Source organism: Cavia porcellus, unplaced genomic scaffold (assembly GCF_034190915.1).
Source record: "Cavia porcellus strain 051 isolate PalLab524CR breed Dunkin Hartley unplaced genomic scaffold, mCavPor4.1 scaffold_9, whole genome shotgun sequence".
Classification (NCBI taxonomy): domain Eukaryota; kingdom Metazoa; phylum Chordata; class Mammalia; order Rodentia; family Caviidae; genus Cavia; species Cavia porcellus.
The window spans coordinates 47944945-47970768 of record NW_026947492.1 but is presented as its reverse complement, the minus strand read 5'-3'; the positions used below and the strand labels follow the sequence as shown (position 1 = coordinate 47970768).

General features: G+C 35.6%; 1 protein-coding gene across 2 annotated transcripts in view; it reads left to right on the top strand.

Moving 5' to 3' along the window:
* Hikeshi (heat shock protein nuclear import factor hikeshi) overlaps positions 1–25824 on the top strand; it is a 39248-nt gene that overhangs the window by 3650 nt on the left and 9774 nt on the right. The window contains exons 1-2 of one of the 2 annotated variants that reach the window (XM_063256297.1): positions 418–595; positions 21523–21661. Coding sequence is in view for 1 of the 2 variants with exons in the window: in XM_013151161.3 (XP_013006615.2) it covers positions 358–595 (238 nt within the window). In the remaining variant the exon portion in view is untranslated. Of the gene's footprint in view, positions 1–357; positions 596–21522; positions 21662–25824 lie in introns of those variants that run through there. The other variant, XM_013151161.3, reaches the window with a different exon arrangement.

The following is a 25824-nucleotide window of genomic DNA, read 5'->3' as shown; positions in this document are numbered from 1 at the left end:
TTAGTTTATGTAAGTAAAATTCTTTCATGATATTTCTGAAAGAAGTTAGTTACATTTTTAAAAGATAGCATTTATTAAATGATCATTTTAAGGCTAAATATGTATTTTTGGATTCTCTTAAAAACCACTTTCAGGGCTCAGTGATACTACACAGTAGCATGTGTGAGGCTTACTAAATAAACAAATACATAAAAAGTTTGAGTTTCATAATTGAAAGTACCACATTATAGGTTAGCACAACATTATAAATGGTATGGTGATCATAATCAATGATGGTGATACAGTTTATAATGATACTTTGTGGGTTTATAGAAACTCATCAAACTATTGAACTAAGACAAGTTTCTTATTTTCTAGGTGCAAACAGCTGCACAGCAAGTGGCAGAGGATAAGTTTGTTTTTGACTTACCTGATTATGAAAATATCAACCATGTTGTTGTTTTTATGCTGGGAACAATCCCGTTTCCTGAAGGAATGGGTGGATCTGTCTACTTTTCCTATCCTGATTCAAATGGAATGCCTGTGTGGCAACTGCTAGGATTCGTCACAAATGGGAAACCAAGTGCCATCTTCAAAATTTCAGGTCTTAAATCTGGTAAGAATAAGTTGAATAATTAAACTTTTTCTTGAATAACATGAAAGAAATATGGCTTTTAAATCATTTTCCTGGTGGCTACAATAACATGTAACAGTTTTTAAAAAGCAGATGATACAGAAACATTGGAATAATAGTACAAGGCTTTTTTTTGGCTGTTTTACTCCTTCCTTCTGGAACCAGAAAATAATCACTTAGTATTACTATTCTTTTTTCTTTTTCTGAATTAGTTGGTGTTTCAATAAATAGTAAAAATGCATATCTGTTTTAAATAGATTAACCAGGTGAACTTGTATAGGAAGTAGAATTGGAGCAAATCTTTTCTTCCATTAAGATTTTTGAGCTGGGCAATGTGGTGCATATTTATCATCCCAGCTACTCTGGAGGCTAAGATAGGATTTGAGCCTACTTTGGTTAATTTAAAAGGACCCTGTCTCAAATAAAAAGGGTTCAGTAGTGCAAAAGCTTTGCATAAATAGTATCAAAAAAACAGAGACAATTTTGAACTATTAATTTGATTTCTCCAGTTCTTATTTTGGTTCTGTTGACATTGCAAGGATATAATTCTTGCTTTGACACAGGATATTTTGTGAAATGTGAGAAGGGAATTTACTCCTGTTGAATGTCTGACTCCCTTAAATCTAGATAAAGACATATATGAAAACTCTTAAAATACAGATCTATATGTAGAAATAATAGAGTTTAAGGAAATACTAAAATTAGGCAGCATATAAATGATGTGTATATGTCTACTGTGGCAGTTTAAAGAGTAAAACAATAGAAATGATACAGAATTTCAAAACAATATGATAGGAAATTAACAGTGGTTATTATATTGCATGTTGTTGTGTTCAAAATAGCTGCACAGATTACCAAATACAGGCATGCAAATTAATCAAACAGTATAAACACTGTTCCTTTTAATGAGTTGTACGATTATCTTTGGTATCTTCTATTTATGTATATGCATATATGTATTTTTTCCCTTCCTTATTTTCTCCTTCCCCTATCCCAGTTATTTTTACCTTTAGTTTCTTTCCCTTTCACAGTATAAACTTTGGATCTTGTTTACTCTTATAGTTTCTTACACTAGGGAGACAATACAATGTTTATACATACAGGTGTTATTTCACTTTTGAGTATGGTCTGTAGTTGCAGCCATTTTCCTATAAAAACTTTGAGTTTATCTTTCTTTATAGATGAGTAGTACTCCATTGTATAAGAATACCACATCTTTTTTATCCATTCCCTAGATGATGGGCATTTGTGATGTTTCCAAGATTTAGCTATTATAAATTGTGCTGCTATAAATATGAGTGCACATATATCGTTGTGGTTTGATGTTTTCAATTCTTCTGGAAAAATTCCCAAAAGGGGAATAGCTGGGTCAAATAAAATCTCTAATCCTAATATTTTGAGGAATCTCCATACTGATTTCCACAGTGGTTGCACCATTCTGTACTTCCACCGACAATGGAGAAGGTTCTTTTTTCCCAACAACCCCACCAGCATTTATTACTGGATGATTTTTGTTACTGGATGATTTTTTGATGGTAGCCATTTTTTTTTTCTGGGGTGAGATAGAATCTCTATATTGTTTTAATTTGCATTTCTCTAATGACTGATGATGTTGAGTATTTTTTCATATATTTGCTATTTGTATTTCTTCATCTGAAAAGTATATATTCATCTCAGATGCCCGTTTTTGGATTGGGTCTTTTAATTTAGGGGGACTGATTTTTTAAAATTCTTTATATATTCTGTATAGATGTTTTTAGTCTGAGGGATAGTTGGCTAAAATTTTTTTCCCAGTTTGTGGGTTTTTTTTTTCACTCTGTTGGTGATTTCTTTTGATGTACAGAAACTTTAATGAGATCTCAGTTGTTGATTCTTTGGAGTACTTCCCACGCAGTTTGGTTTTTGTTCATGAACTCTCTGCCTACCTATGTCTTCAAGATTTCTACCTACTCTCTCTTCCAGTAGATTTAGTGTTTCTGTTTTAATATGTAGATCTTTGATCCTTTTCAACTTTAGTGCATGGTGAAGGACATGGGTCAAGTTTTAGTCTTTGTCATGTAGAAAGCCAATTTTTCCCACACCATTTATTAAAGAGGCTATCTTTCTTCTGATGAATATGTTTGGTCCCTTTGTTAAACATAAGGTGGATATGTATGTTTGTATTTATGTCTGCATCTTTTATTCTGTTCTGTTGATCCCCAGGTCTGTTTTTTGGCCAATACTGTGCTAATTTTATCATAGTAGCTTTGTAGTATAATTTCAAGTCTGGGATTGTTATGCCTCCTGCCTTGTCTTTGTTGCCAAGGATTGCCTTTGCTATTCTAGGTCTGTCCTGATTCCTCATGAATTTTAGGAATGTTTTCTCTAGAACTGTAAGGTATGCTAATGGTATTTTGATTAGAATTGCATTAAATCTATGTAACAATTTTGGGAGTATGTCCTTTTTCACAATGTTGTTGCTTCTTATCTGTAAGCAAGGAGTAGCTTTCCATTTTCTGAGATCCTCTTCAATTTCTTTTTTCAGAGTACTGTGATTTTTTCAATGTATACTTTTTTTTGTTAGATTGATTCTTAAGTATTTTATTTTTTTGGATGTTATTGTGGAAGGTATGGTTTTCTTAATTTTTATCTCTGAGCTTGTTTTTTATGTATAGGACTGCATTTGATTTTTGAGTGTCAAGTTTGTATCCAGGTACACTAATGAATTTGGTTATTTAATCTAGAAGTCTTTTGGTGGAGTTTTCAGGATCTTCTATGTACAATATTGTGTTGTCTAAAAGCAGTAACTTTACTTCTTTCTATCTTACTCCTTTTTATTTTTCTCTCTTGTCTAATTGCTCTGGGTAATGTTTCCAGGACTATATTGAATAGAAGTGGTGATAGTGGACATTCTTATCTTGTTCCTGACTTTAGAGTGAAAGCTTTCAGTTTTTGTCCTTTTAATATGATGTTGGCTGTTGTTTTGTCATAGATAGCTTTTATCAGATTGAGGTAAAGACCATCTAGTCTGATTTTCTGTAGGTTTTTTTTTTCACGAATGAGTGTTGGGCTTTATAAAAACCTTTTTGTACATCTCTTGAGATATTCGTGCTTTTTGTCTTTGGCTTCGTTGATATGATGTAGTATATTTATTGAATTGTGTGTGTTGAAACATCCCTTCATTCCTATGGCATTTCTGTACTTAGTGATGGTGTACAATCTTCTTGCTGATTTGCTGCATTCTGTTTGTTAGTTTAGTATTGAAAATTTTTGCATTTGTGTTTATTACAGAGATTGGCCTATAGTTCTTTTTGGTTGAGTCTCTCTGATTTTGGTATCAGGGTAGTACTTGCCCCCAGGAATGAGTTAGGGAGAATTGCTTCCCTTTCAGTTTCATTGAAGAATTTAAGTGTTGGCATTAAGTCTTCCATAAATTTCTTGTAGAATTCAGCAGTGAATTCATCAGGACCCAGGATTTTCTTTGTTGGTAATTTTTGAAGAACATTTTAAATATCATTAGCTGATACTGGGTTATTGAAGTGTTTTCAGATATTCTTGATCCAGCTTCAGTAATTCATGTTTCAAGGAATTTGTCCATTTCTTCTGTGTTTTCTATCCTATGAGAGTAAAGATTTTCGAAGTAAATATTGATGATTTTCTGGATTTCCACAGGATCTGTGGTGATTTCATCCTTTTCATTCCCTATTATATGAATTTAAATTTTTTCTTTCCTTCTTTTGTATAAGGTTAGATAGGGGTTTATCAATTTTATTTAAACTCACGACCGCCTGCTTGCAAGGCAGGTGCTTATGCCGCTGAGCTAAATCCCCAGCCCTGATTTGTTAATTTTTTATATTGTTTCATTAGCCTCAATTGTGTTGGCTTCTGCTTTGGTCTTTATAATTTCCTCCTTTGGCTTTGGGCTTAACTTGCTCTTCTTTTTCTAGTAGCTTGAGGTGCAATATTAGGTTATTTGTACTTGTTCCGTTTTCCTGATGTGAGAATTCACTACTATAAATTTTCCTCTGAGGACTGCTTTCATTGTGTTCCAAAGGTTCCTATAAGCTGTTTTTGCATTTTCATTTGATTGTAGATACTGTTTTCGTTTCTAATTTCATCTCTGACCCATTATTTGTTCAGGACCCATTGTTACTTAATTTCCATGTGTTTATGGAGTTTTTGTGGTTTGTTCTGTCATTAATTTCAAATTTCATTGCACTGTGGTCAGAGATTATGCATTGGATAATTTTAGTTCCTTTGCATTTACTTAAGATTGTTCTGTGGGCTAGTATATGGTCTATTTTAGGGAATGTCCTATGTGCAGCTGAGCAAAATGTATATTTTGACATTGTATGGTAAAACACTGTAAATGTCTGCTAAGCCTATTTGTTTACAAGTTTGGTTCAGTTGTTACTTCTTTGCTGATTTTTTTGTCTAGTTGATTTCTTTATGGCAGTGGGATGGTAAGGTTCCCCATTCCAATTGTGTTATTATTTGATTTTTCATATCTGTTAATATTTTTCTTATATAGTTGGGTGCTCCTGAATTTGGTGCATATATATTCATGATTATTATGTCTTCCTCTTTACGTTTTTCCCTTACAAATGTGTATTGACCTTATTTATCTTTTGATCATTCTTGGTTTGAAGTTCTTTGTCTGCAAACAGAATGCCTAACTCTGCTTTTTGCTGGGTTCCTGTTGCATTAAATACTGTTTTCTGTCCTTTGACTTTCAGTGTATGAATTTCTTTTTGAGTTAAATGTGTTTCTTGTGTATAACATACTGTTGGTTTTTTTTCTTCTTGATACACTCTACCAGTCTGTTTTTTTTGACTGGTGAGTTGAGGCCTAACGTTTATTACTGATATGTATTGATTTATCTTTGTTATGTTGTCTTCCTGCTATTGGTTCCTTAGTTTTCTTCTGGTTAATTGCTTGCCTTGCTTGGCGGTTTCTTTCTTTGTTATTCGTGGAATTGTGGTCATTTTTATCTCTATAAAATACCTTTCAGTACCCTTTATAAGGTTGGTTTGTTGGTCATGAATGTTTTTAGTACTTTGTCATGGAAGTATCTTTCTTTGTTAATTTTGAAAGGTAGTTTTGCAGGGTACATCAGTCTGGGTTGGAAGTTGTTGGAACATCAATCTGGGTTGGAAGTTTTCTTTCAGGAGTTGAAATACTATACTCCAAGCTCTTCTTGACTTGATGGTTTGTGTTGAGACGTCTGCCATGATTCTGATGGATTTTCCTTTATAGGTGATCTTGTTTTCTCTAACAACTTTTAATATTCTGTTTTTGTGATGAGTTTCTGAGATCTGTATTATATGTCTGGGTGTAGGTTTATTTTGATCGTAGCTAATTGGAGTTCTGTAAGGCTCACTTATCTGCATTTTAGATTTGTTTCCCATGGTTGGTAAATATTCTGCTATTACTTCTGCAAATAATCTTTTTATGTCATTTGTGTTGACTCCTGCTTTTTTCATTGACACTTATCAATCTTATATTGTTTTTCTTTGTATCATGTTACAGTTGTTATTTCCTGATTCCTTGTAATTTTTATAAAATCTTTCCTTTCTTGATCTCTAGCCACAATCATGTCTTTAAGGTCTTGTCTTAGTTACTTTTTACTCGTTGCTGAAACAAAATACCTGAAGCCCAAGTTGGGAAAGGAAAGATTTATTTCTTACAGTTTTTGGAGGTTTCAGTCCACACTCAGTTGGCTCCAAGGCAGGCGGGCATGGCTGGGCCGCAATTCATGGCAGCTGCAAACAGCAAGCAGGAACCAGCAAAGAGCAAGACATACCTTCTTCCTGCCATTACATCACATCCACCCCTATGTGGGAGGAGCACTGACACCATCAATCCAAGCACTAGACAATGAAGCATCACAAAAGCACAAAGCAAACTTATGAGGCTTGGGGGCCACAGACATAAACCAAGACATTCTGCCCCTGGCCCCCAGGACTCATGTACATCCTTTATACAAAAGACATTTAGTCCACCTCAAAGAGTTGCCAAAGTCCTAAAGTTTCAGCATTGCTGAATAGTCCAAGTCCCAAGTCTCCTCCAAGATCTATGGCAAACTCTTAACTGTAACCCCCTGTACAAATGAAACAAGGTTAAACATTTCTGAAATGCAAAGGCACAAGATAAACATTACCATTCCAGTAGTTACAAACGGGAATAGAAAGCATTGGAAACAAAGCAAGTCCAACATCCAGCAGGATGAACATTAAGTCCTAGAGTTTCAAAGCTCAGCATCTGAAGCAACCTGGTTGGTTACAAGCTCCAAAAGGCTTGGGTGATTCCACCTCTATGGCATTTCAGGGATTTCAGCTTCTGCAGATTTTTCTCTTAAATCCTCTCTGATGCTTTTTTCGACTTTCCTCGGATCATCCATGTTCCTGGCTTTTCCAAACTTTTGGGGTCTCTACTGCACCTTTGGCTTCACCTTTTTTTTTTTTTTTTAGCTTTTTTTTTTTTTATTTATTTATTTTTTTTAATTTTTATTTAAGGAGAAAAGAAAAGAAAGAAAAAAAAAACAGTGAAGGGGTACAAGTTATACAGATTTACAGAATAAAAAAATGCGCAGTAGGAAATCACTAGTTAATGGATTACATATTGCCATCTTAGAAATAATTGTTCAAGTCACAAAATTAAAGCTTGTAGAGTGGACATTCCACCAATGATACTGCAAACAGTTCTGTTCAATGATCCAATAAAACTCTGTGATATCATTTTCTATCTTATACTTTTAAATATACATGCAGTTATATAGTTTAGAGCACTTTCTTTTCCTCTCTTTTGTACAGTGACTATTACACATTTTGGGTTTCATTGCTCCCACGGTTCTTGTTGCTTTTTTGGAAGAGAGTAAAACCAAATGTGACATAATAGAACAGAATCGGTCAAGTCAAAAGGGTGGACATAATAGATAATATAAAAACATAATACAAGGTGATCAACAATGGTTACCCTAATGCCTCCCGCTATTTCTAATAGAATTGCCTATATCATTAGTTGTAATACAATTGAACAAAACCGTAAAGAATAAAACCGACAAAACCAAAACATTGGAGACATTGTAGGTCTTCAAAAGTAGATAAAAGTTAATGAGAATGGGCGTTGTAATGAATCTCATTATCTTCTCAGCTGATGCCTAAACTTTCGAACCTGATACTATCCAGCAAAACAGAATATAGGAACCTCAGTCAAAAACAAGATGGTGAGAGCAATACAGGGCTTCAAATCGAGATAATAAAAAGTCAAAGTGGGTTACTATATTATATCCTGCTATATTTTTCCCTGTAATTAAATGGGTAAAAATAAAAAAGTAAATAATGGAGTGGAGATTGAGAAAAAAAAGGGCATAACAGCGAAACAGGGCAGATCAAAACATAACCATTTAAGCAGAACAGTGTTTCACCACCAGCTAATCCTGACCCAAAAATAGTTACCATATTGACTCCCTCCCTGAAGTCCTTGAGTACAACTTCATACACTGTAGCATTAAGTATATCAAAACAATGTATATCCATTTAAGAGAATAACAGCATTACAGAGCATTTAGAATCGACCAACAGAAAATGAACAATGGTCTCTGTATAATCTCCTTGTCTTTAAAAGGTTTTTTCTTATATTATCGTACATAGTAAAATCCAATAAGATACAACCTGTTTAGACCATTGGAGACAGAAGAACAAAAGCTAGATGAGACCTCAAAACAAGATGGTACTAAATCAGCATTACCTATTAAGATGTCATTTTCTCCAAAAAAAGCTGTTCCTATCATCCAATCTTCTCTGTCTCATTTCTGTTGAGCTCTTTTTCTGTCAGTAGCTGTCAGTTTGTCTTCTTCGTTTTGGTCTCTGCTCTATTCGTTGTGGCCTCCCCGCCCCTATTTCTGGGTTCTTTGTATTTTTCTTTTTTTAGAATATCCTGCAATACTTTCTGTAGGGTTGGATTGGTGGTTGCAAATTCCCCCAGTTCCTCTTTATCTTGGAAGCACCTCGTTTTTCCATCAATTTCCAGGGACAGTTGTGCAGGATATCTCAATCTTGGCTGTAGATTATTATCTTTCAAAGCTTGAATTATTTCTCCCCATGCTCTTCGTGATTTGATGGTTTGTGAAGAGAAATCTGCTGTAATTTTGATGGGTCTTCCCTTGTAAGTGATCTGTTTCTTGTCTCTTACAGCTTTTAATATTCTGTTCTTGTATTGAATTTCTGGAATTTTTATTATTATATGCCTGGGTGTTTCTCTGTTAGGGTTGTAGGTAGCTGGGGTCCTGTATGCCTCATACATTTGAGTATCTTTACCTTTTGCTAAATTAGGAAAATTCTCCTGGATTATTTCTGTGAGTAGCTTTTGTAGTTCACTTGTTTGTGTCCCTACTTCTTCTTTTATGTTCTTAATCCTTAAGTTATGGCTCCTCTTATCATCTTCTTGTCTTTGTATTATTGCTGTGTGTTTCTTTGTTATTTTTAAGAAGTTTTTCATTTCATTCTCCCATGTTTCAAGTCTGCCCTCCAATTCAGATAGTCTGTCCTTAGTTTCTTTCAAGCTGTTATGCCAGTCTTGGGTATATTTCTTGATTTCTTGATAGTCCCTTTGCACCTGCTTCACATACTCAATGCTTTCTCTGTTTTCTCCATCAAGCAATTCTCCCCTCTTTTTCTGTTCTTCCACTCCACCATCTGCTTTTTCCTGGGTGGTGCTTAGCATTTCTCTAACTATTCTGCATACTTCTAGCTTCAGGTCATTGATAACTTCATTCCTGAATTGGTCTATGAGGCTCTCTAAATGGCGCTTAATGTATATTGGTACAGTGTCCACTATTGCCTGATTCTCAGGATTGGGGGTCGAGGAGCCTTTTTTGTTGCTTCCCTTCCCCATATTTTCTGTTCCTTATAAAATGTAATCTTACACAGGAGGCCCGGCTTCCCTGCCTGTCAGCTACAGCTTGATCGAATTGCGCTGGCTAGTTGTTCCCGCTCACCGCTGCGCCCCAGAGAGTTGCGGAGGAAGCAGCCTATGCGGAAGTCGGTGGCTCCTCCGGGCCACCGTCAGACTCTGGGATCTGGGCTAGGCCAGCCTAGGGAGTCCGCGAGCAGCGTCCCTCCGGCCAGGCACCTTTCACCAATCCCGTCCGAGAGGGAAATGCGCGGCTGCAGTTGCCGCCGCGCCCTGCTCTTACAGGACTGCCCGCGCCCACAAAATCCTCCGCTGGAGTCAGACTGCGGTAGGGAGTCAGTTCCTCGCTCACCTCGCCACCAGTCAGCCTTCCTTCCTGCCCGTCACGTTTCCGAGATCGTTCCCAGACGCCCGTTCCCAGAGCTCGGGAGTCGTGTCTCTCCTTGCTGAGCCGCTGTGGAGGTGGCCGGCCGCCGCGCGGCGGGAAATCCAAACCGCGGTTTCCGATGGCGCGGAGTCGAGTCTCCACACCGAGATTTTTCTGTTCCTATTTTAGCGCCAGGGCTGTATTCCAAGTTGGATTCTCTCAGCCCAGTTCGTTCCTGAGTCAGCAGAGCATATCTCTACTGGTTCGTATCTCCTTAGTCCGCATCATTCCTGGCCTCTGAGCCGAGCCTTTAGAGAGCGTTCAGCAGTTGCTGTTGTCTGTCCGCCATGTTCTCAGGAATCCTTTGGCTTCACCTTAACATCTTCACAAATTGCCCTCTCAGGGGCACACTGCTTGGCCAGCCAGGCCCTTTGCAATTGAGGTGGAAGCTGTCTTACCCTCAGAATTTGTGCATTTTCCTTGCACCTAAAATCAGCACCTTGTGGGTGCCACCAAGGTCTGCTGCCAGCTGAAGCAGTAGCCAGGTTTTTCTCTTTCTTGGCTGTAGGGGTCAGTTCCTTGGATTGCAGGGCTTTGTTTACCTGATTGTGAGGAAAAGCTTCTCCATGTTGCCACCATTCTGGAACCTCATGTGGCCTCTGTCGCCATTCTGGAGCATAGTGCTCTGCAGCCTTCTCCTCTGAGCAAATTCTTTCACCTTTGCAGTGAGGCTATAAAAGGTGGGGACCCGCTTCCTGGGATGCCCCAGGGCCATCTTTCTTATCTCTCTGTTTTCCCTCAACAATGAAAATCTCAACTTTGTCTTTACAATCCACAGCCTTTCTGGAATTTTTCTTTTGGCCAAATTCACAGCATTGTAAATTATCCTGTTGGGCTCTTTGCTCTTGATTTGCAACATAAAGCTGGCTAAAAGCCTCCAACAATAGCCATGCCACAGCCTCAAGGTTCAATTGCTTTTTAATTTCTTTTTCAAGATTAATCAGTCCATTGCCCTTTGTCTCAGTCTCAGGCAAAGTCTCTGGCAGGAGCAAAATGCAGACAAACTTTCTACTAAGCCATAACACACATCATGGGGAGACCAACAACCAATGTAGTCTTTCTTCCCAGCAGAAACCTCCCAAGCCTGGTCTTTACCATCAGACTTTCTATCAGCCTTCTGGTCTCCTGAGGTCTGACCAGAATCTCCTCTACAGAACAGCCTAAGCTGCTCCAGCTCTATGCATCCAGGTGACATGTCCGAACCTTTCCAAACTCTGCCCAAAAGCCATTTCCAAAGCTTCTCGAAAAACATGGTCAGATGTAGTCACAGCAAACAACCCCATTCTTGGTACCACATTCTGTCTGAGTTATTTTACTCATTGCTGAGACAAAATACCTGAAGTCCAAGTTGGGAAAGGAAAGGTTTATTTCTTACAGTTTTTGGAGGTTTCAGTCCACACTCAGTTGGCTCCAAGGCAGGCGGGCATGACTGGGCCACAATTCATGGCAGCTGCAAACAGCAAGCTCCTTGCTCCAGCAAAGAGCAATACATACCTTCTTCCTGCCATTACATCACATCCTGGCTCCACCCCTATGTGGGTGGAGCACTGACACCATCAATCCAAGCACTAGACAATAAAGCATCACAAATGCACAGTGCAAACTTATGAAGCCTGAGGGCCACAGACATGAATCATGACAGGTCTAAAAGTCTATCTTCAGTTTCATTCAAGCAGTTTTGCCAGCTTTCCATGGAGTTTTTAATTTCCCTGATACATCTTTGAATCTGTTTCACACATTCTAATTCTTTCCTATATTATTCATTGAAGGTTTGCATCATTTTCCTATGGTTGTCTTTTTTAATCTGTGTCTTCTTTAGATGTGCTTAGCAATTCTTTCATATTGGTAGTCATTTCTTTTTTTACTTGAGAGATTATTTCTGATCTGATTTCCTCTACACCCACATGGAGTTGTTTCTTTACTTCAGTTATTATCATTTCAGATACTTCAGGTATGTGACTTCCACCTGGTGGGCTGAAGGTCTGGGACTGCATTTTCTTCCTTTGTCTTGACATTCTCTATCTCAATAATTTTTTATTTTGTTTTCTGGGATGATCTTTGTAAATACTTGTGGCACATATGAATGTCACTAGTATCATCGCCTCCAGGAAAAAAATCTGTGTTTCAGAGTATAGGATCGTCTATGTATAGTAGATCCTTGATTTGTATCTATCCCAAGATCCTACCTTTCCAGTTTACTGAGCCTGGAATGTTGGTTCATGTTTGACTCTTGTCCCCAGTCTTTTGGTATAGGGTCATGTCAAAGTTATTACCCCAGAACTTCTCCAGATTGTTACACAGGGAGAACAACTGATTATAATAGATGTGACATCACTGAAGTTCTCCCAAAATCAGTGAGGTAATGGGTAGGGTTTTTCTCCTACTGTGTGGATTTAAAGATGTGGATTAAGTTCGTTCCAGAAATAACTTTCTTACAAAAGATACTTTTGTGTCTTCTATAATTAAAACACCAAAAGTAATAGTAGATGTTCAAATTGCTGAAGCAGAATAGAAAGATGAGCAGTTTCCTCATAGGTGAGTTTGGGGAAGTTTCCTGGAAAATGTGATACTGATGCCCTTTGGGAGACAAGTAGGACTTTGTCAGGTTTATGAGAGATCTACTGGGCATTTGTGTCTAGGTATATATAATAAGAGTAGAAGGCAAAAGTTGAAATCATGGTGTGCTCAATGGCACAAGGCAGAGTATATAAGGATAGAGATGACTCATGAAAAGGTATATATATACTCACTCAATGAGAATTTAAGTAATTTTTAATATGTTTAGGTCACAGAACTATTTGGTAGTGTGATAAAAAGTTTATGTACAATAGTGGAAGCACTTGAAAACTTACTAAACAAAAGTGACTCAAGAATAAATTGAAATTCTGAAATGATATATTATCAATAGTCAAGTCAATAATTAGAATTTTTATTTTATTTATTTATTTATTTTTCATACCAGAAATTGAACTCAGACCCTTGTACTTGCCAGGCAAGTGCTGTGCTGCTGAGCTATATCACTGGCCCCTAGAATTTATATATCTTTGTACAGAAAATGATTACAAAGTAAATTGAACTGATACCTTAGTATTAAAAACTTTGCATTTTAAAAATTCAAGCATATATAAAATTAGATCAAAGGGAATATTACAATCATCACTCAGCTTCAAAAACAGCCACCTTGCAGATGATGTTTCACTGAGATTCTCAGTTAAAAAACAATCAAAAAAACCTCCTATACTACTATCATACCTAAAACTAAATCTTAATATCAGTTTAAATATCTGTTAAAACAGTAAATCTTAATATCTTACTGTAAATATCTGTTAAAACAGTAAATCTTAATATCAGTTTAAGTATCTGTTATCAGCATCCAGATTTCCAGTGGTCATTTACATAGTTTTAACATCTATGGAGTGTCCTTACATTTTAGTTGCTTGATACATTTCTCAAATATCTCATAAAAATCAGAGATTTAAGGAGTCTTTTCTCTATTTCTAGTAAATTACTTGGATTTAGAGATTTGGTCACATTCTGTTTGAATTGAGTTTTAAAAATCTTTTTGTTAGAATTATAATAGGGTGGGGCTGGGGATTTAGCTCAGTGGCATAAGTGCCTGCCTTGCAAGGGTGTGGTCGTCAGTTCTATCCCTGGTATACCGATTTAAAATAAAAGAATTATAATAGAGGATCGTGTGTTCTTTTATTAAAAACATACATGATTAGCTCTCTTTTTTGTGATATTAGGCATTTATATGCAGTGCCTTAATTTATTAATAATTCAGTAGGGGTTCAAAATGATAATATTCTAGTTTTAGCATTTCATTGTAAAGAGAAATGTTATGCCACTTACATCTACCTCAGTTTCAGCAGAATTACAGGAAAAGGCAGGTTAAGTGCTCAGTTCTTTTTATAGGTGGATGCTCAAAACATAAGTTGATTTTCTTTGGCATAAGATTTTCTAATATCCAAGGTAATTAAATTAAGGTACTTTTAAAAAAGAAATATGAAATGATGGGTGCATTTGATTTATATCTGATGTATTTTAAGCAATAATTTAGCATCAGAATTCTTAAGACCCAATTTTAGTCTTTTAATTTGCTTTTTAAGCAGATAATCGTATTTCATGTTTTTAAAATCATAAATCTTCCAAAAATTTTACATTGTTATTAGAAAGTTTTAATAGCTTTATTGAAATATAATTGACAGGTAGTAAATTGCACAAGTATAAAGTTTACATTTTAAAAACTTTTGCTGTTTCTTAACACCTGTGGAACAGTCACCACAGTGAAGATAATGGACATACACATTGCCCTAAAAATTTATGGGTTCTCCTTTGTAATCTCTCTTTTATCTACTCTCCTGCCATCAGCAACTACTGCTTTATTTTGTTATAAAATAGTTCATATTTTTTAGAATTTTATATATATGAAACCATTTGGTGTATACTTTTACCTGGTTTCTTCAACATAATGAATTTTGTCATGTTATGTGTATTAGTAGTTCATTCCTTTTGATTTCTAGGTAGTAATCTGTTGTATGTATATAGTGCAATTTATTTACCTGAAAATGAACATTTGGATTATTTCTAGGTGTTGGTTTACAAAAGTAAAGCTGCTGTGAATGTTTGTGTACAATTTTTTGTATCGACATAGCTTTAATTTCTCTGGTAAATATAGAGGAGTGGAAAGGCTGGATCATTTAGTATGTGGATGTTTTACTTTTTAAGAACTAGCAAACGATTTTTCAATATAATTGCCCTGTTTTACATTTCAGTCAGCAGTGTGTGAAAGTTGCAATTCTTTTACAGTCTTTCAACACTTGGTGTGGTCACTTAGTTAATTTAATATTAGTACCATTTTAGTGTAGTGGTATCTTATCTTACAGTTCTCTAAATGAGACAGCATTTTTCATATGTCTTTTTGCCTTTTTTTTTAACATGGGTTATTTTCTTAATTTTGAATTTTAAGACTTCTATGCACATACATTTTTGATGTCAGTTCTTTATCAAGTATGTGGTTTAAAATATTTTTTTCCTCCATGTTTGGCTCGTCTTTTTCTTAAATCTTTTATTACTTTAGTTTCTAATTTTGATGAGGTATAAATTTCTGCTTTATTATTTTCAGTACTGTGCTTTTGCTGTTGTGACTAAAAATCTTTGCTAACTTCGGGTTGCAAAAATTTTCTCCTGGGAGTTTTTTTGTTTGTTTGTTTTGGTTTTTTTGAGATAAGGTCTTGCTATACAGTTCAGGCTGGCCTTGAGGTCACTTTGTAGCCCACGTTGGTCTCGAACTTGCAGCTCTGCTTCTGCCTCAACCTCCTGAGTGCTGGGATTAGAGGGCATGTGCTACCACACCCGGCTCTCTTAGAAGTTTTATAGTTACAGATTTTATGTTTATATCTAGGATTTAATTTGAACTACATTTTGTATGTAGTGCAAAGAGTTTATCTTGACAAATGGATATCCAGTGGTTCTAGCAGCTTGTTTGTAAGTCCCGAGAGCCAGGGATATAGCTCTGTGGTACAGCATCTGCTTGGCAATTGCAGGGTCCTGAGTTTGATCCTGGTACTCCTCACCACAAAAGTCACTAACACATTTTCCTGTGTCCATCAATTAGCATGATATTCACTAGGGAGCTTTTAAGCTGCTCTGTTTTAAAGTATAAATGTACATGAGTACTTATGTATTGATTTTAAAAGGAAAGAATAAATGTAAAAGATTGTTTTATAGTTAAAAAATAAGACCCTAGTTAGAAAATCATACATTGAATAGAATTATTCTATACTTAGACTCATATGCCATGATTAAGGAGACTATTGGAGTCTTGATCACCGGCCAGAAGACGAGGACACATTGGTTGTTTTTTGAGATATACCAATTAAATTGCCAGTTGAAATATCCATCCTTTTTCTTAACTTTGCTACAACTTTGACAGCATTTTGAGGTTGAAATAGTAGTCATAACATTGCTTTTTCTTTTATGATCAGCACTGCGTTTCCTGAAGAGATGCTTTGAGAATAGTAAAAAAGTGCTTTCTCTTGTCCTTTTTGCATTGCCTTTGACTGCCCTCCCTTTTCTCCTGTGACATCTAAGAGATTGGAGATATACTCTAGAGTCACAAGAACCTGGGCATTTGCTTGTTGTGTTATTTCATCCAACCTAGAGAAAGTTCAATAATTAGAAGTGAGTCAATCAAGGGCTGGGGTTTTAGCTCAGTGGCGTAAGTACCTTCCTGGCTAGTGCAAGGTTGTAAATTCAATCCTCAGTACCCCTCCCCCCAAAAGATTTTTTAAATTACTATAAGTTTGCTGCTTTTTAAAAGTTTCTCATAATTTTCATTATAAAATGGTTCTTGATTGTTTTGTTCCTAAAAACAAATTGTCAAGGCAATATTTGTGATGATAAAACACAGTGCTTTTATTACAAAAATCTAAAGAAGCTTAAAATATTTAGATGGTGCTTTTAAAATACTTTGGGCTTGTTTTATTTTTTTACTAGTAAATTGTTAAGAGCACTTTTTGTATATTTAAAGTATTAGAATTCCTCATTTACATGTGAAAGATAAGACCTGGTATTTGTAGGAGGAAATAGTATTATTAAAATATAAAGATAGCTGGGTGCAGTGGCACATTCCTATAATCCCAGCACTCAGGAGGCTGAGGCAGGAAAATCACCGTATGGTCAAGACCAGCCTGGGCTACACAGCGAGTTTAAGGATAGCCTGGATGACATAGCAAGAACCTGTCTCAAACAGAACAAAACAACAAAACAAAGCACATAAATGGGGTTGTAATAGAGTTTGTTGTTTCAACCTTTGAGGTACTCTTTTTTTTTTTTTAATTTTATTTAAGGAGAAAAGGGTACAAGTTATACAGAATTTCAGAAAAAATAAACAGTAGGAAATCAATAGTTAATTACATATTGTCATCTTAGAAATAGTTGTTGAAGCTACAAAATTAAAGCATATAGAGGGGATTTTCAAACAGTGAGACTGCAAACAGTTTTGTTCAATGATCCAACAAAACTCAGTAATATGGTTATCTATCTTATACACTTAAATATATATGCAGTTATATCTTTTAGAGAACTTTCTTTTCCTTTCTTTTGTACAATGACAATTACACGTTTTGGGTTTTATTACTCCCATAGTTCTTATTACCTTTTTTTTTTTTTTTTTTGAAGAAAGTAAAACCAAATGTGACATACCAGGACAAAGTCAGTCAAATCAAAAGGATGGACATAATACATAATGTAAAAACAAAACACAAGGTGATCAACAATGGTTACCATACTGCCTCTTGCTATTTTAGAAGAATTGACAGTTATAATAAAATTGAACAAAACAGTAAAGGATAAGACCAATAAAACCAAAACATTGGAGAGATTAGAGGACTTCAAAAGAAGATAATAGTCAACCAGAATGGGCATCACAATGAATCTTATTGTCTTCATACTTGTTGCCTACACTTTCAAGCTTGGTACTATCAAGCATAAGAGAATAGAGGAAAATCAGTCAAAACAAGATGGTGAGAGCAATACAGAGTTTCAAATCAAGTTAATAGGAATTCAAAGTGGGTTACTATAATATATGCTATTTTTTACTTACTTTTTCCTTAATTAAAAGGATAAAAATGAAAAAGTAAATAATAAAAAGGAGATTGAGATAAAAAAGAGGGCATAAAAACAAAACAGTGCAGGTCAAAACATAGCCATGTAAGCAAAATAGTGTTTCACCACAAGATAATCTCAACATAAAAGTAGTTACCATAGTGTCTCTTCCCTTAAAATCTTTGGGTATAACTTTGTATACTGTAGCATCAAACATATCAAGACAATGTAAAACCGTTCAGGAGAATGACAGTATTACAGGGTATTTAGAATCAACTAACAGAAAATGAACAATGGTTTCTGTATAATCTTCTTATCTATAAAAGTTTTTGTTTATATTATCACATACAATAAAATCCAATAAGATACAACACGTTAAAACCGATGGAGACAGCAGAACAAAAGCTTGATGGGACTTCAAAACAAGAGGATATTAAATCAGCACTACCTATTATGGTGTTTTGTTTTCTCCAAAATGGCTGATCCTACCATCCAATCTTCTCTGCCTCATTTCTGTTGAGCTCTTTTTCTGTCATTAGTTGTCAGTTTGTCCTCTTCATTTCGCTTTCTGCTCCATTCATTGTGGCCGCTCTGCCACTGTTTTTGGAATCTTGGTATTTTTCATTTTTAGAATATCCTGCAATAATCTCTGTAGAGGTGAATTGGTGGTTGCAAATTCCCCTAGTTCCTCTTTATCCTGGAAGCACCTTGGTTTTCCATCAATTTCTAGGGACAGTTGTACAGGATATATCAATCTTGGCTGGAGGTTATTATCTTTCAAAGCTTGAATTATTTCCCCCCACACTCTTCGTGATTTGATGGTTTGTGCGGAGAAGTCTGCTGTAATTCTGATGGGTGTTCCCTTGTAAGTGATCTGTTTCTTGTCTCTGATGGCTTTTAATATTCTGTTCTTATATTGGATTTCTGGAATTTTGATTATTATATGCCTGGGTATAGCTCTGTTTGGGTTGTAGGTGGCTGGGGTCCTGTATGCCTCATACATCTGTTGTATCTTTACCTTTTGCTAAATTAGGGAAATTCTGGATTATTTCTGTGAATAGCTTTTGTAGTTCATTTGTTTGAGTCCCTACTTCTTCTTTTATGTTCTTAAGTTATAGATCCTCTTATCATCTTCTAGCCTTTGTATTATTGCTGTTTGTTTTCTTGTTATTTTTAAGAAGTTTTCATTTCATGCTCCCACCTTACAAATCTGTCCTCCAGTTCTGATAATCTATCCTTAGTTTCTTTCATTGCTGTTATGCCAGCTTTCAATAGTTTTTAGTTTCCTGGTAATCTCTTTGAACCTGCTTCACGTACTCTATGATTTCTCAATTTTCTCCATCAAACGATTCTCCCTTTTTTTTGGTTCTTCCATTCCACCATCTGTTTTTTCTTGGGTGGTGCTTAGCATTTCTCTAACTATTCTACTTATTTGTTGCTTTATTTAATTAAATACTTCATTTTTTAACTCGTCTATGAGGCTCCAGAGATACCGCTTTATGTCTATTGGTGCCGTGTCTGATATTGCATGTTTTCTGTCTTCATTCTCTTTTGCATTTACCTTTCCTGCATCAGTGTTCTCAGGATTGGGGACTGAGGACCCTTTCTTGTTGCTCCCTTTTTCCATACTTTTTGTTCCTTCCATACAACCGTATGTAGGAGGCCCAGTTTTTTTTTTTTTTTTTTTTTTTTTTTTTTTTTTCTCTTTTTGTCTGTTACAGTTTGTTTGAATCTGCTGGCTAGGTGTTCCCACCCACTGCAGTGTACTAGGGAAACACAGACCTGGGCAGCCTCTGCTGGGCCCGCCCCTCCAGGTCAACCTACTGATTGCTTCACTGCTAGGGTGCACAGCCAGGCGCAGGGACCTGATTTGGGCTAGCCTTCTGGATCTTAGTCCACGGGGTCATCAGGCCAACCGCTCCCCACCACTCCCACTTGAGAGGGGAATGTGCGACTAAAGTCACTGCAGGGCCCTGTTCCGGCTAGTCTGCTTGTTCCCAGAATGTCCTCTGTTGGAGCCTCCTAGTCTTTGAAAGGGTCCCCATTTGTCTCACCGAAGGTCGATGCAGGGCTCCCTGCCAGTCCGCTCTCCACGCTGTTTGGTTCGCCGATTCCCACTCTCAGAGCTTTCGCGCATCTCTCTCCCTGACGTGCAGATTAGGACACAGTAGAGGCAGCAGGAAATTCAAATCATGGCTTCCAATGGCGCGGGATCCAGCTTCCGTGCTGAGATTTTATCTGTTCCTGTTATAGCATCAGGATTGCATTTCCAGTGGTTTTCTCTCAGCTTAGTTCGTTCCTAGGTCGGCAGGGTACATCTCCCCTATGTAGGACTCCTCACACGGCACCACTCCTAGATTCTAAACTGGTAATCTCAGAGAGCCTCCGAGGCTGCTGTTATTTGTCCGCCATGTTCTCCCAGAAGTCGAGGTACTCTTAAACATAGGGGCTTAAGCTTGATCATACTGAGCAGGCCTAGCTTATTAGCACATCAGGACAATTGTGATTGAAGCTGTTCTTAGAACTTCTATCTTTCAAGTGAGGTGTTTAGTGCATTCCTGCTTTAGGTTATATGTATGGTTCTGTTTATACTTTTATGTTTTGTTTTCTTTTAATCTGTCTCTACTTTGGCATTCTTTTGAGTATTTTTAAATTTTACATATCTTCTTTTTTTAAGGTATATTTTCTTGACTTTTATAGTGGTTCCTCCAGGGTCAGTAATATGCCTTGTTAACTTTATACAGTGTTCTTTGAGTTATTATTACAGAAATAAACATTTGTATTTGGCAGTTATAAAACCAAATTTATTGATTTTTAAAAAATTGGTCAGCCCCCTTTATGAATTTCTGAATATAATGAAAAAAATTTTAGAACAAAATTGTAGGACAAATTTGGTAATTTATTTTGAATTAAAGGTATTTATGTCCATTTTCATCCACTTTTGATAGCCATGCCAAAGAAACAGATAATGGGAAGCCAAAACCTCTGTTATGAATACTCTACATATTTTCCCCAAATTGCAATTTCCACATCTTTCAGAGTTGAACAGTAGAGACAAATGAATACTCACTTTTGTCTTGACTTAATTTGTTTTAGGGAGATGTTTTGTGATCATGTCCAGGTGATCCTGAGAATTTTCTCAATGGACTTCATCTTTAATTTTCTTAATGAAGTGTAGTAATCAGCCTTCTATTTTTTTGAGCTAGGGTCTTGCTGTGTAGTGTAGGCTGGCCTTGAACTTACTATGTAGCCCCAGGCTGGCCTTGAACTCAAGGAGATCCTTCTCAAACTCAAGGTGATTTTACTGCCTCAGCTTCCCATGTGTTGGGATTACAGATGTGAGTCACCATGTGGGACCTTCTGCTTTTCTAATGTATGATCATTTCATTACATAAAGGTTCCATTAATTAGAATTGGAAACCTATTTTCCACATCTAAGTATTTCTATTTTTCTATTTGTACTGTCCAGTTCTTTTTGAAATTTTTTTTTCTTGTATCTAGCCTCAGCACTAAATTGTATGAATCTTAAAAAAACTTGACATTGCTTTCAGCATTCAGATAGTGCACTCTTCCTGGTTTCTGATAATAAAAGCTCCTGTATATGTGAAAGCCCATAGCAGCTATGAATAGTGAAATTCCATGTAAGGTCACCTTTAAGAAGTATTGTTTATGATATATCAGAGACATGATTTAATATCCTCTAAATTATGGTTTAAATTTTTGATTTTTGAATTTAGAAGACAAAAGCAGGGTTCTTTATCAAAAATAACTGAAAATGCTTAGGTATAAATATGCATATTTCCATGTGTTCATTGATAGAGATAAATATTTATAAATATTTGATACACTATTTAAATACTTCTTGTCAAAGATAAATGTGTACAGATATCTTCTATGTGTTGGCATGAGTTTGTTTAAACTGCGTGCGCATACTCTTTCATTACACACAAAGTTCAACTTAAAACTTTCCTTTTCTCTGTAGGTTAACTATTTGTAAAGTGTTTCAAGAGACACGCAGGAAGTGGCTCAGTACCTCAGTCAGGGAGAAAATTCCAATGACATCTACAGTGGAGAATTATATGGACAGTGGGAAACAGAAGAGGCGGAGATTGGAAGAGCAGGTGGGGGAGTAGGACTGTAGGTCAGATATAAAATGTAAAAGCACATAAGCTTTACAAATTTTTTTATTGTATCTGTATCACTTTAACATGTGATTATACTTAACAGGAGAATAAGACATAGTTGTCCAAGTCACTGTTGGCTTAAACCATGGGGGTATACGTTTATATGAAGAACTACTCTAATAGAGTTTTGAAGAATTCTCTTTCTCTAAGAAAAGACCAACATTTTGTATTTTAAGACTTCAAAGTAAATTAGGCACCGTATAGTTGAGTTTTATCTTCTTTTATTTTGGTCAGGGATGTATTGTGAGATACTATTTGTTTGGAATTAAATTTTTTAAACTCAGTTTGAGGTAAATTAATTTTTTTCTATTTGGTACTGAGACAACTTTATTTTGAAAAACTTTTAAATTACAGTTGAATTATAAGTATAGTAAAAAGAATTCGTAATATTCATTTTCCACATTCAGCTTTTGCTATATTTTATTTACCATTCTATGGAAATATATATGGTTTTTGTTCTCTTCTGAAACTTTGTTAGTTATAGTGATCATTTCCTTTTATTCCTAGATACTTCAGCATGTCTTTTCTATATCAGCAGTATTCTTAAATAACCACAGTACAACAATCAGGTTTAAAAAATTTATTTTGAACAGAATTCTCTTCTGTTTTTTTTTTTGTCTTTTTTCTTTTTATTGGTACCAGGGATCGAACTCATGACTGCCTGCTTGCAAGGCAGGCGCTTATGCCGCTGAGCTAAATCCCCAGCCCCCAGAATTTTCTCCTTTAAAAAAGTTTTTGTATTACTGTATGATTGCAGTACATAATAAATATATTCATTGTATTCATTGTGGTGTGCTGATATATATATGGATTGCATCTTGATGCGTTTTTGTTCCCTTCTCTTTTTTTCTTCTGTCTTTCCCCAATCCCTTTCCATCTCTACAAAGTCTACCTCACTGCGAATGTGTGTAGAATTCTCTTATGTGTTTTATAGTGTGTATTAAAATTTTGCCAGCTGTCTCTCCATTCTGTGCTCCTAACTTAAAGATTCAATCAGGATCATCTGTTGGGCTAGTTGTTATACTTCACTGTTTAACATAGCTTCATAATAGTGATATTAAAAATAGCCATGGAAAATGTTTAACACTGAAGAATAATTTTTAGAAAATGTTCAAATTAGAGTTCTTACACATCATCATTTGGATTTCCTTTTCATAATCTTTTCTCTTTTTTGGGTTTGTTGCCACATTTTTATGTTTTTGTTCTTAGTGTCTTAATATGTTATTTATGTTGTGCTTATTTTGTCTAGCTCACTTGCCAGAAAGAAGCATTTAAAGTAATTTTAGTTTTCATTGTTAAATAAAGTGGAGCTCGTTAAAAGGATTAAACAGGACAGCAAAAACTCAAGATGGTAGTGTTGTTCTAATCATGTAAAGCACAGCTAGTGAGCCAGAATGGGAACCCCTTATCTCTATATTTCTTATTTGATTTCTTAGTGACTTCATAATGAAGTAAGTAAGAAATAAAAAGAGTTCATACCACAGAGTTTGATATTAACAGGTAGAATAGTGAACTAGAATGCACTTCAGCTTTGGAGCTTCATAGAAATATTTTAAACCTTAGTGATACTTGTTATTGCATGTGTCTCCCTCCTCCTCTGGAGATGTGGTCCTGCTGTGTAGTACAGGCAGATTCCTGTGTCAAGAAATCTTCCTGCCTCGGCTTTTTAAGCAGCTGGTACTATAGGTGTGTGTCACTGTGCCAGGCTATAGGTGTGTACACTGGACCAAGATGTTTAACCTTTAGAGGTAAAATGGAGATGACATATGCATTAAAGAGAATGTATAAAAATGCGTGATAGTGCATGGCACACAGTTGGTGCTCAATAAATGATCATTTTTCTGAAATCATAGAATGTCTGTGTTAGATGGATTAGAAATCACCTCAATAAAGTAAACTAAGTCAGAACAAATAAGTGACTTACTTCCCATGAGTGTTTAAATTAGAGAGTAGGGATTGTTTGTGTCTTTGTGCTCTGTAGAGTGCAGCAATAAACTTTAGATATTTAAGTACATTTCAGACATCCAGATTCATATATGTAACAGTGTCAGACATGATGCCATTTTATCTGGGTTAAGGTACTTGAAATAAAGTTTTGAGATTCACTTCAGTCTTAGAGTATGCATTAGTAAAACATGTTATATCAGCCTTGTCAGGCAACCGTTAAAACTGATGCAGAGGTTTTGGAAAGGTGTTTTTGGTTTCTAAATTTTTATATGCAAGTGCTAAGAATACTATCAAGCAGGCATAAAGTGTTTTAAATCTAAGATGCATGTCAGAATGTTAGTAATACTATTTTTTCCTATATCTTGAAACATTTTATTTCAACTAGAAAATTGTTTCATTATTACTAATCAGTTATTCTCATGTATGCTAAAAAAGGAGTAGAGCTAAAACAGGCAAGAAAAATGGAAGAATGATGAAATTGCCTAGGGCAGAGGTTGGCAGACATCTTTTCTGAATAGTCAGCAAATATTTTTAAGACTTTGCAGACTTCAGGTTGTCTCTGGGGCATCGCATCTTATTCTTTAAACAACTGCATGTGTGTTACTGAGATCTGAATCCAAGGTCTTCTCACTGAGCTATAGAAAGCATGCCTATAGCTTCTGCACACTGGGAGGTTCAGGCAGGAGGATCACAACTTTTACAGCCCAGCACAGGCTATTTATTTATTTATTTTGGTACTGGGGATTGAAACTCGACATCGCCTTTGCCATGCAGGTGCTTATGCTGCTGAGCTAAATCCCCTGCAAGCATAAGCAAGTTAGTGAGTTTATGAGACTCTGTCTTAAAATAGTAAAGGGTTGGGGATATAGCTCAGTGTGAAGACCTGGGTTCCAACCTCCAGTGTTGGAAAACATCAGCAACACAAAATCTCTTTAAAATTCTTAGTTCCCAAGTCATAGAAAAGTTGGTTATGGGCCAGATTTGACCTGTGGACCTTTATTTGTCATTGCATTAACTTACAGTTTTTGTATTACACTACTCAAAGAAGAATGCCATCTTTCATGAAATATGGCATATTTCCGCTTTTAGCTTTTATTAAAACTACATGGAATTTACACTTTTTTCTTAATGGCAAAAAAATTGACAGGAAATTATTAGACAAATCAGAAAACAAATACAAAAAGATATTCTATACTGATCATGATGAAATTGTTCATAAAAGCAAAACCTCGTATTACAGATCTTTAGGTAATGATCACCTTTTCTGAATTTTCCGAACTATATAATTAATGACTGAATAGTAAATTTCTAAGGACCAAAAGAAAATAGGATATTTTACTTAGTCATTTAGGAAGAAAGAATTATAGTATTTTGTAACATCTTCAACTGGTAATGAATGGATGGATGCTGGTTTTCTTTTATGTCATTATCTGTGCTTCCTACTTGACATGTTTTTTTCATGTGTATACAAAGGTATACAAAGGTGATTGAATGGAAATAGATGTAGAAATGAGAAAAATCACTAGGTTGTATGTCAGTATAAAAATGTTTTTGTAATTTATGGATTAAACAAGATAAACATCCTTAGTTCAACAAATTACAAGGCATTAATAACAGAGTTCAAAGTGTGCAGATTCAAAGTTTTGGTACAGATGCCAGAAGAACAAGATGTAACCATATGCTAGAGCCTATTAAAAATCTCATAAGAGGTTTATAAGATGGATATATAATACTCCATGTTCATTTTTAATGGCTGAGCAGTTTTATTCAGAGAACATGGCCCATTTCAGTGAATTAGGTAACTTAAAAATAGGGAATGTGTAGAATGAATATTTTAGTTTGCTGCACTTTAATCTTTTTTTTTTTTTTTTTTTTTTTGGTACTAGGGTTCAAACTCATGACCTAGTAATTGCCAGGCAGGCACTTACGCCGCTGTATTTTAAATAAAATTCTATTTTTTTTTTCAATATCTCTTTTCCTTGTACAATTTCTTTCTCTGAGTTGTGCTTTGTGCTAGGTTCTTGACTTACATAGAGGAGGGGTACTTTGAGAAATTGTGTTTAAAAAGAAGCTGCTGCATTTACTATTAGAATATTGTTGAGAACTTCTGATGTATGTGTTTTTTTAAAGATTGTGCAAGATATTTTGCTTGT